This window comes from Nannospalax galili, unplaced genomic scaffold (genome assembly GCF_000622305.1).
Source record: "Nannospalax galili isolate Female #2095 unplaced genomic scaffold, S.galili_v1.0 scaffold72, whole genome shotgun sequence".
NCBI classification, from domain to species: Eukaryota; Metazoa; Chordata; class Mammalia; order Rodentia; family Spalacidae; genus Nannospalax; species Nannospalax galili.
The window spans coordinates 6299265-6310113 of NW_008336933.1; the positions used below are offsets into that span (position 1 = coordinate 6299265).

At 39.9% G+C, this 10849-nt stretch overlaps 1 protein-coding gene across 1 annotated transcript in view; it reads left to right on the forward strand.

Annotated features, from left to right (window-relative positions):
- The window catches only part of Bloc1s5 (biogenesis of lysosomal organelles complex 1 subunit 5), a 37310-nt gene extending 28474 nt beyond the window's left edge, over positions 1-8836 (forward strand). Inside the window, exon 5 of the mRNA XM_008831635.3 lies at positions 7141-8836. Within this exon, the coding sequence (XP_008829857.1) occupies positions 7141-7320 (180 nt within the window). The 3' untranslated portion in view covers positions 7321-8836. The remainder of the gene's footprint in view (positions 1-7140) is intronic.
- Positions 8837-10849: the final 2013 nt, after the last annotated feature.

Below are 10849 nucleotides of genomic sequence, written 5' to 3' on the forward strand. Positions count from 1 at the left end.
CGTCAAAATGGTTGTTGCGAATCTGTCTGTTTGTTTTGTTTGCTTGCTTGCTTTCTTGCTTGCCTGCCTGCCTGCCTGCCTGCCTGCCTGCCTGCCTGCCTGCCTGCCTGCCTGCTTGCTTTGCTTGCTTGCTTGCTTGCTTGCTTGCTTGCTTGCTTGCTTGCTTGCTTGCTCTGAAGCAGATCCTGTGTAGCCTGGGCTGGAGTCAAAAGTTACTGTGTAGCAAAGACTGACCTTGAACTCCTGATCCTCCTGCCTCTATCTCCCGAGTTCTGAGATTATAGATTTATGCCAGCACACCTGGCCATGAAAATAAGTATTTTAAATGCCGTTTCACCAAGAATTAGTATAGAGTTGGTGAAGCTTGCAGTTGTAAGGCGCTACCCTGACTTTTCCCCCCAGATAGTTCAATAAATTAATAGTCTTGAAGTTATGAAAGAGGTGCATTTTCACAATTCAGCAATAAGTGAAAATTGCTTACATTCTTACAGGAGCAAACTTTCAGTGTTGTGCTTACCTAATTATCAGAACGTTGGAAGTACATGGCTATAGACCTTTAAGGTTGTTTCTACTGCCATCTCTAGCTCTCCTGAAATTTTGACATGGCAGAGGTTTTAGACAGTATAAATATGCCTATGTGTATATATGTGTGTTCATTATAAAGGTAAAGCTTAATCCCTCATATAGCAAGTGTATACAGATAAAAAATGACCTCTATTTGCACTTTACTGCCTGATGTTCATTGTGGCCCTTGGTTATCCTGTTGGCCACATTTTGTACATTTGAAAGGCTCTTAAAACAAAGAAAGATGGGAGTAGTAATGGACTAAAATAGACTGCTGCCATTAATCAGTAATTCTTTCATGTTAAGACAATTTGTGGAATTCTGTGGGAAGTAAATTGATAAGCGTCGTTTGTCCAAATCACATTTCCCACAATTGATATTGAAAAACACATTCAAAAGAACAATAAATGTTCATTCTGTAGTTGTTTGACGTGTCTTGAGAACTACCACTAATACAAAGGTGCATTTTGGGTGCTGACAGAGGAGTGAACTGGAAATAAAACACAACTGGTGTACGGAATCCACTTGCTCTTAAAACAGTCCATCAAGAGAGGTGAGGTGGCCAGTGACATCTGTCATAATGTGACTTAATTCCATGCACACACATTGACTTAAGCCCTGTCTGGAAACAGTGATGAAGAAGCATGAGGGCTTGTTCATCTAGTCCACAGATATTAACTTTATTTAGGTTCTTTATGGTATCTTCCTGAGAGTGCTAGATCACACAAAGCCATGTTCCTAATAAAGTTTGAAAATAACCAGTGTTCTTGGTGGAATTAGGAAGTGCAGAGTGACCTGAGCGCCCACTGCTCTTTTTCGATAGTTTCTAAACTGATAGTTCTTACCAAAGTCATTTTCCTTATGTTTAGGTTAGGCATGTATAAAATTAATACCATGTGCATGACTGACAGGTGTTCCAAAAGACCCTTTCATTTTGAGACAGCATCTCATCGATATAGCCCAGGATGGCCTTGAGGACTGCCTTTGCCTCCCCAGTTCTGGGATTATAGGGATTTGTCATATCTGACTTCTGAAAACCCTTCTCAACTTCAGTCGGGCTATTCAGAATCTTCTCACAAGAGTTTCTCAGCCTTGGCACGCTGACACGGTGGACCAGGTGTATAGTACAGTCTTGTGACACTGTAGGACTTGTCCTAGACACTGTAGGATGTTTATTAGTGTCCTTGCCTCTCCTGCTACTTGCCAGTAGCACCTTCTCCAACTTGTGTTGTCATAAATGTCTCTTGAGGACAAAGAAAATCACCAACTTAAACTAATAGCATGCAAAAATGTTTTTTTTAGTTTAAAAAATTTTTTATTTTTATTTTTATGTATTGCTTGCATATATGTAATATATATTATATTTCTTGCATATATATAATTGCACCTGTGTCATGCAATGCCCACGGAGGTCAGAAGAGGCCATTGGATCCCCTGGAACTGGAGTTACGGACAGTTAGCCGCCGTGTGAGTGCTGGGAATCGAACCCTTGTCCTCTGCAAGAGCAGCCAGTGCTCTTAACTGCTGAGCCATCTCTCCAGTCCCGCAAAAATGTTTTTACTGTGTATTCTAGACTTTGTTTTTAGACTTGGTTCTAGGTATAGGCGAGTTTCAGGATCCATTTCTACTTAAGTTCATGTCTTACATGGTACTATACCTAATCCAGTATATATTGCTACTGTATTCTCTGTTGTGACTTAATATGCTCATTTTACCAAGTAAATAGAGACATTATCATTATAGCTTATGACTTTGGCTGCACAATTGTAGCTATTAATTAAATTTCAGAATCATGAAACTCAGTACTCATTAACAAGAACTCATCCTCTACCTGCATGCCTGGTACCCACCATTCTACATTCTGCCTGTATGAATTAGAGTCTTCCAGATATGTAAGTGTAGCCCAGGTGGGCTTTGAACTCAGTGTATAGCAGAGGATGACCTTGCCCTTCTCATCCTCTTGCTTCCATCTCCCGAGAGCTGGATTACAGGTATATATCACCACTCCTAGTTTTGTGTGGTGCTAAGGATTAAACCCAGGACCCCATGCATGCTTGGCAAGCACTCTACCAACTGATCTACATCCCTAGCCCAAGATAGCCTATTTAGTATTGTTTTCAAGGTTTGTTCATGTTGTAGCATGGAACAAGATTTTCTTCCTCTTTAAGGTTGATTACTCCATTATGTGTATGCACACACACACACACACACACACAGTACTTTCTATGTATCTGTTCATCTGTCTATGGACAGCTGGGTCACCTTTGGCCATTATCAATAATAATGCCATGGATATGAGTTATAAGTAACTGTTCATATCTTTTCCTTTACTTCTTTTGGGCAGATACCCCAAAGTGGAATTATTAAATTATACTGTAATTCTGTATTTATTTTTTGAGAAGCCACCACCATATGATATTTAGCTATAATTACCACAAAGCTGAAATAATCTTTAAAAATATATTTCAAGTGCTTGGCTTTTTTAAATATATTACTTGTTACAGGTTAATTTTATGTAGAATTGAATATTATTAAATGAAAAATTTTATATTATGGTGAATATGGTATTATCCTCAGAAAGAGGGAAGAGAAGAGAGGTACATACTGTGTTGTATTTCTGTACCCAAACCCCTCAGATTCTGTGGTCTAGGTTTGGCTCTGCTCTCCTCCTCCACTGACAACATTTCTTGCCATCCCATCTGTGGTGGTTTGAATGAGAGTGTCCCCCACAGGCTCCAAGTACTTGGACATTTTGTCCCCAGTTGGAGGCGCTGTTTTGGGAGGTCTTATGAAATGTCGCCATGCTGGAGGAAGCACGTCACTGGGGTCAGGCTTAGAGTGTTCTTAAGCCTTGCTGGATTTCCAGTCATGCTCTGCTTCCTGTGCCTCCTTCAAGATGTGAGAGCATCTGCTCCCACTCCTGCCACCTCTGCGGCCATGCTTCCCCGCCATGATGGACTCTTGTCTCTTTGGTACCACAAATTAAATAAACTCTTCCTTTTCCCTTGGTCATGGTGTTTTATCGCAGCATAAGAAAAGTAACTAAGACACCATTGATGAGCTGTTTCTTCTTCTAATCCGTTGTAGCCTTGGAAACTAGTTAACTGATTAGAATGTTTGTAATGTTGGCCAGTTATGCTTAGAGTCGTCTGAAAACTACAGTGTTTACAGATGACCTCTGTGGCTTTTTTTTTCCCACTAGCTTATAGATCATAATCTTCGACTAAATTTGAAATAGATGACCTTTCTATGTAGCTGAGTTTTATTTGCATGTACACATAGCAGTATTGTCAATATGTGAGCATATAGCTAACTTTCCTCCTTTTTCATTACTAACTGTTGTGAAATAAGTAACAGCTGTTATTATTAAACGTAGGAAATTAAGAAAAGGTACAGTTGAGCGAGTTCTGAACTTCTGAAAAGAAAGCAGCAGTAGATCTTCATTTGCGTTGGGAGTTGTCAGCTTTCAGCTTACACGTGGGCTTTGAGGCCAAGGAATGTGATAGGAAAATGCTACTTGGACATGTGTATATCTTCAGTCACAATATTCTGTAACTACAAAATAGAAATACTTGGGGCTGGAGCAATGGTTCAGTAGTTAAGAGTACATACTGCTCTTGCAGAAGACCCAAGTTCAGTTCCCAGCACCCAGCTCACAGTCTCCTGTAACTCCAGGTCCAGGGAACCCAATGCCTTTGGCCTCCCCAAGTGCCTGAACTTGTGAGCACAGACACACACACACACACACACATCTTTTTTTTAGTGGAAATACAGATCATTAATAATAGCTTGGCTAAAAGTCTTTTCCAGCAGCCATATAGTTAAGAGAGGATATGTCGGGTGGAATGGGTTGAACACACAGGTGTGGGGGAAATGCTGTTACTGTCATTTGGGTTACCTACATTGTTTAAATTATTGCAAAACTGTATTGCTAAAAATTAAATTGTTAAACTTAAAAAATCCTTTACTGACAGGAGACTAAAATGTGGTATGATCTGCCTTCTAGATGCTTTGCTTATATACTGGTACTCACCTTTCATTAAGCACCCAGGGCACTGAGCTAGCAGCTTGGCAGGTTTTGCTTCCACTCTTATAGATGTTATTTATGAGTGTAAAGTATCACTTTCCTAATTTTTTTTTATGCTAAAGAAACTCTTAACTTGCTCAGTGTCATGCAGCTGGTGATGGGTGAGCCTGAGTTTGAAGTTGGGCTCATGTGCCTCCCAAGTCTATTTTTCTCCACTGAGCTGCACTGAATCAGGTTTTACCTGGCTGGAAGGAGAGTCCAGTCTGTTGCCTTATATGTGTGGCTGAGATCAAAAGGCCAGACAAGCCCGTTATGACTTTTCAGTTCAAAAGAAGGGAGAAAACTAACATCTGAGCATGGTGCTTAGTATTCTCTGTATTTATTAAAGGTAAAGAAAGATAAGGGTTGGTAAGATGGCAGATGCATAAGAAATGAAATAAATGAATAAATAATTTAAAATTAGGTCAAACAAGATAATGTTTTGATGAAGTATTTATATTTTTCTTTTTGGGCTGTAGCTTTTCCTTTAGACTATTATGGCTTGGCGGGGAGGGGTCCTTCAAAATACTTTAATAAACTCTTCATGTTTTGTTCAGTTTCTGGAGAATTCCAGCCCAGAAGGCTAGTGACTTAAAGCAGTAAAGTTTGTTTAAAGCATTTCGCAAATGTATTAGGTAAACAAATCCTGCCTAGTCGTCCCTTCTACCACTGTGATAACCTATTCAGATCCAGTGCTCTGTGCAATGTATTTTAGGGGAAAGTTTGACTAAAACCAGATCTTCAGAACTCACTTTAACTTCTCACTTGAAAACTCTTGGTGCTTTGGAACTTTGGACCAACTTAGCAGAAAACCTATAGAGTTGTTTTGTCTTGTGAAAGAAATGTTTTGTCGCCTGTGTAAAACTGCTTTTCCAAGTACCTGCTATGCAGCCCCTTGGTAGAAATGGCATTGATCTGGGTGTTAAACAGATCTAAGTTTGACTCAGCTATTAGATGAGGGCCAACTGAGAAGGAAAGAAGTGTCTTTAAGCCTTCATGTATATGTCTTTAAATGAAGTGGTAAGCTGTGCCAAGCATCCATTTCTGGGTCTATTTTGTAGGTACTGAGAGACCGTTGGCTTTTCCAGAGCTCCAAGGACATTATGGGCTGCCAGAAAAGTTTCCAGCTTTTCCCAGTAGTTGTTTTTCTGGAGCTGGCATCCAAGTTCACAGTCTTTTCTTTGAGGACACCCACGTCCCTTTTTCATTAGAGCCCTGGAGTTAAGTCTGTAGGAATGTAGAATGACTTCACATGCTCTCTTGGTTTTCATGGTTTGCCTTTGTCACAGGGCTTGGTGGCTTGTCTGATAGGGCTTAGACGTCTAAGTCCTATTAATCCGACTTCTGAGGGCATGCATGTGGAATGCTGTGAGTGCAGATGTAGTTGCTTATGCTTTTTTCCTGTTTAGTTCTTTGTTGTGTGTATTCAAAGATACTAACTGAAATTATAGTTTAGGGAGAGAAAATTGATATATGCCATTTTTATTCCTTCTACAATATTTCATCTGTGTTTTTGTGGTACTCAGAGGGAAACACCTTTTTGTCTGTTAAGAACCACTGCAAGAAAAACTTAGGTATTTGACACGAGTTTTAGGTGATGACGTCGCTTTAAGGACTAGAACTGAACCAGAAGAGATGTCGTGAATTCTTGTAACTTATAACATGATTTTTCCTAATGTATCTAAAAATGCTTCATGTAAGACAGATTTTAATTTCATATAATGATTTTTTAGTATACCCTTTTAGAGTTGGTTAAAATATGTAGTGGAGAAATAAAGATATGAAAAATAACTTGGATTTTGTCAGTCAGTCATACTAGATGAACTAGAGACATAGCTTAGTAATAGAGCACTTGCCTAGCAAGCCCTAGGCCCCAGGTTTAATCTACTGCCAGTTTAGTCACTAGAGCCATAAAGACACTAGACATTTTTGAAATTTTAGAAATGTATCTATGTTCAGTTATAGTAAGAAAAACCTTAAATGTTTCTAATATCATATTCTTTATTTATGAGACAGAGTCACTTTGTAACCCAAGCTGGCCTTAAACTCACAAGTCATCCTTCAGCCTTAACCTCACAAATGTTGGGATTACAGGCATGAGCCACAGCACAGAACTTAAAATATCATGTTCCTGATGGACATTAAAACCATGATTCAGGAACTGAGAGGTGACTCAGTGGTTAAGAGTACTTGCTTTTGCAGAAGACCTGGGTTCAGTTCCCAGCACCCACATGGCTGCTCACAACCATCTGTAACTTCAGCCAAGGGATCTGACTCCCTCTTCTGGCCTCCAAGGGCACCAGCTATGCATATGGTGCACATACACATATGCAGGCAGATAAAACACTTCATACACATAAAATAAAAACTATAATGCAGTTTTATCATGGTGACTACCAGCTGGTTGTTAAAGTAACAGAATATCAGTCAATAAAGTTATGTTGTGTCATATGTATACAGAAGCAGTTGTTTGGAAGATGCTATGTGACTTTCTCATTTTCCTTTCTCAGGTGTATAATGACCATTTAACAGCTAGTGAGAAGCAGCGTCTACTCCAGTGGGAGGACTTCATGAAAGAACAGCCCCAGCGACAGGCCGAAGTGGATGAGGAGCACAGAAGAGCCATGGAGAAGCTCAAAAAGCAATATGCTGAGATGGAGAAGGACCTAGCCAAGTTTTCCACCTTCTAAGAGGTTGATCTACAGCAGGAACAGATGAATGCGAAAGCACTAGCTTACCCCAAAGCCTCCCACCAACTGTCTAGCCTCTTCCTTAAGCTCAGCAATACCCTTTGTGGCACTCTCCATCATAAGAGAGAAACTGGGGGAGCCAGACTAACGTTCAGTGATGAAGAGTGCTTTAAGTGCCTAAATATACTCATTTGAGGGGAAGAGGGAAATTGGGACAAATTTGGTCTTTTCAGTGATTAACTTAGAGAGCTGTGAGTACAGGTTATTCATTCTCACACAGAGTTAGGCATAATTTACAATCGTGGTTTAAAAGGGAGGTGTGATGGCTGTCCATCACAGCATCCTGACAGAGATGGCCACAGTGGGATTTGAACAGCCTCTTGGAAAGGCTCAGATTTTGCAGTGCAGCACATGTCATGTTTCACTGGGTACTAGGGCATACATGGTTCATGGCCTTCGAACCTTAAGTATTTTCAGCTTCTAAAACATGTTTAAGAGAAAAATATTACCAAAAATCTATTCTGACTTTTAGCCTTTCCAAGAACCATCGTCTTACCTCACTTTTGTGTCTACTTCACTTTGGGCCAGCTTTCTAAGGCATAGCATCTATTCATATGAGTAATCAGCAGAATCTCTCATGGAGTCCCTCTGGAGCCACATAAAGTGATTCTGAATGAACCAGAAATGTTTGCTCACACAGCAAACAATCCGGGGTAAAAGTAAATTGTCTTCAGTATTAACGTCTGTCTAGACACACCAAGACAGAACACCATCTGTCAGCACTGTGATCTTACACACCTGTACTTAACAATCTAATGGAAAACCAGTCGGATTTTATTTTCTATAAAATAGACAAAAGTGCAGGCAGTCATTTGTGGAGATGTGTAGCAAGTGAGTTTCGGGTATGTGTAAGCCCGATGTTTTCTGTTGCTCATCAGGAAAGAAAGGCAAGAAAATGACTAACTCCTCTGTTATCTCAGTTGCAACTGCAGAAAATCGACAGTGCCTGCCTGTGTAAATGTATGGCTGGCTCACTGTGAAAGCTTCCTTCTTGGCTCATGTTGGAAATGTGATTAAAGGTAATAGAAGAGATGAAATCAGTATTTGAGATTTCTTTCAGTCACACTGAACGTCTGCCAAGTTTTCTGTCTGCTCCTGTAGGCCTGACAGCTTCATCAATCATCCTCTGGTACCGGGGCTGAAATAGCACTTGCTGACATTAAGGCATGTTGGAATTTTCTTAATTCTCTTCAGTGGATGGAAAAAAAAGCCACTTCCAAAAACATCCCACACATGGAAACGGACAAGAGGGAGCTTCAAATGAAAATTCCCTTTGTATCATTGGCACTTTGGGGAATGCCATTCGTGGGCACCACACAGCTGAATAGCTGCTGTGCTGTCACCGAATCTTGAGTCCGTGCACTAGTGGCATATACTCTGTAGTCACTCGGTTCACACAGCAAAGACGTGTGCTGGGTTTTGTGCATCACACATGCATAATAAATACTTTACCATCTAAGTGTCTATATATCATGAGTAATACAGACCAGGATTAAGCGTTTCCACTTTAAATATTAGGATACTCGCATTTTTGTAATGTTTTAAATATTCGATTCAGCTTCTAACAGGGTGAATTGATTAATCTTCCTTTTGACAGTCTTAATGGTGAGCACTTCTCTTGTTTCCCTACTTTCCAAATCACTTTTATTACATATTTTCACATAGAAATTAATTTTAATAATTGCGTGTTTACAGCATTTGTTCTGTGTTGAACAGAGATACTATGGGGCATGTGTAGCTCACAGGATTATTATTGGTCAAATGAAATAACATTCTGTAGTTTTAAAGCATTAGGAAGGATTTAAGTATATTTTCTGGTTTTTAATTATTTTTCTTCATTTCCTAACATATATGGATTTTAAAACTCTATTACTGATTTAGAATATGCTCAATTTTTGTAAAAGTGACTCGTGATGCTTGAGAAATATTTCACATTTCCAGTTGGGTGTCCATTAGACCCAGCTTGTTATTTATAGAGTTGATCACATTATATTTTTCTGTTCCCTTCTACATGATCACTCAGATTCTAAAATGTGCTAGAATCTTTTTTTCTGGTAGATTTACTAATTTATCCCTAAAACTATTAGTTTTTATTTTATGTGTTTGGGGGCTTTGGTGTTAATTCATACAGGTTTAGAACTGTTTCACTTCCAAGTTTGGAAATGAATCTTGTATTTATAGTTATAATACTGAACAAGATGTACAGAGGAGCCCACATAGTGATGGTCGAATTAGGAAGCCTTTATTAATAGCAGTCAGAGAAGGGGCTAATGCCCAAAAGAACTCTCAATCCTGAGGATAAGCAGGGCAGAGTTTATAAAGCGTAAAAACCACAATTACTTTATGTCAGGGGCAAAGCCTGTAACCGTAGTTACATCAGATCACCATAGTTACACCAGACCAGGGGTAGGTTAGTTAAAGAGTTTTTCAGCTACCAAAACGTTTTGATTAGGAAAAAAAAAGTTTCTCAGAATTGTAGAAACAATGGGCTCCATGGAGATGTAGGTGTAGCTGGGAGAGAGGATGTGCTATCTGGCTGTGCTACCTGGCTATTTGTAAGTTTCCCAGCATTGTAAAAACAGTGTTTCTCCCTGAAACTGCCTGCATGAGATGGGCTGCCTTGCTGGCTGCAGTGGGAATTGGGCAAAAACACAGGGTAAAGCAAAGCCGGCTAGAACAAAATGGTATTAGTTTTGCCATTTCATTCTCTCCCTGGTCTTAGGGCAGAGTCAAAGTCTTGAATCAATATCCTCAGGTAAGAGGGGGCTGAACTGGGCTCTCAGGTACATTAATTTGACAGAGGCTCTGTTATTTGATAAAGTTTAATAACCAGTTAATGAGCAAGGCTCAATCGTTGGAGCCAGAAGAAGGATGAGAGGTCTTGGTAGGCCTGAAAACAAGGTAGTAAGCCATGGATCCCAATCAAACCAGCAATGGGCCCAGGAACTATTGGCCTCTCTCTCCTTTGAGAACTGGTGGCAGGGTGTAGAGGAGGGAATTGGGAAGATGTCTCAGACACTAGAATGGACTGTAGTCTGGACTCATTGAAGAGACTGGAGGTACTTTTAAGAAAGACTGATGCATAATTTTTCAGAATAGGGTCCATTAGTCTAGGTAATAGGAGACAACCTTCTGAATGTAATCTTTTATGGGATGAAACCCACCTTAGAATATATCTAACCTGGAGAAGGACCAGTTTCACTGGTTTCTAAGATTAATTTAGAATTATTTGAGCCAGTTAACAGAGGCAGCCCAAACCTAGGAATTATCTCATGTAGGATGCTTTTTATCATCTGGGAGAGGCCTCTAAACAATCAGAGAATGTGTCTACAAATACCAAAATGTAGTCAGTTTGATGGCACCCAGGAGGGTCATCTGATGAAGCTGGTCCACAAGAAGACATCCAAGGCTGTAGGAAGGAGGATTCTGAAGTCTGGTAGGATCCATCCTCTCATAGGGCCCTTTATCA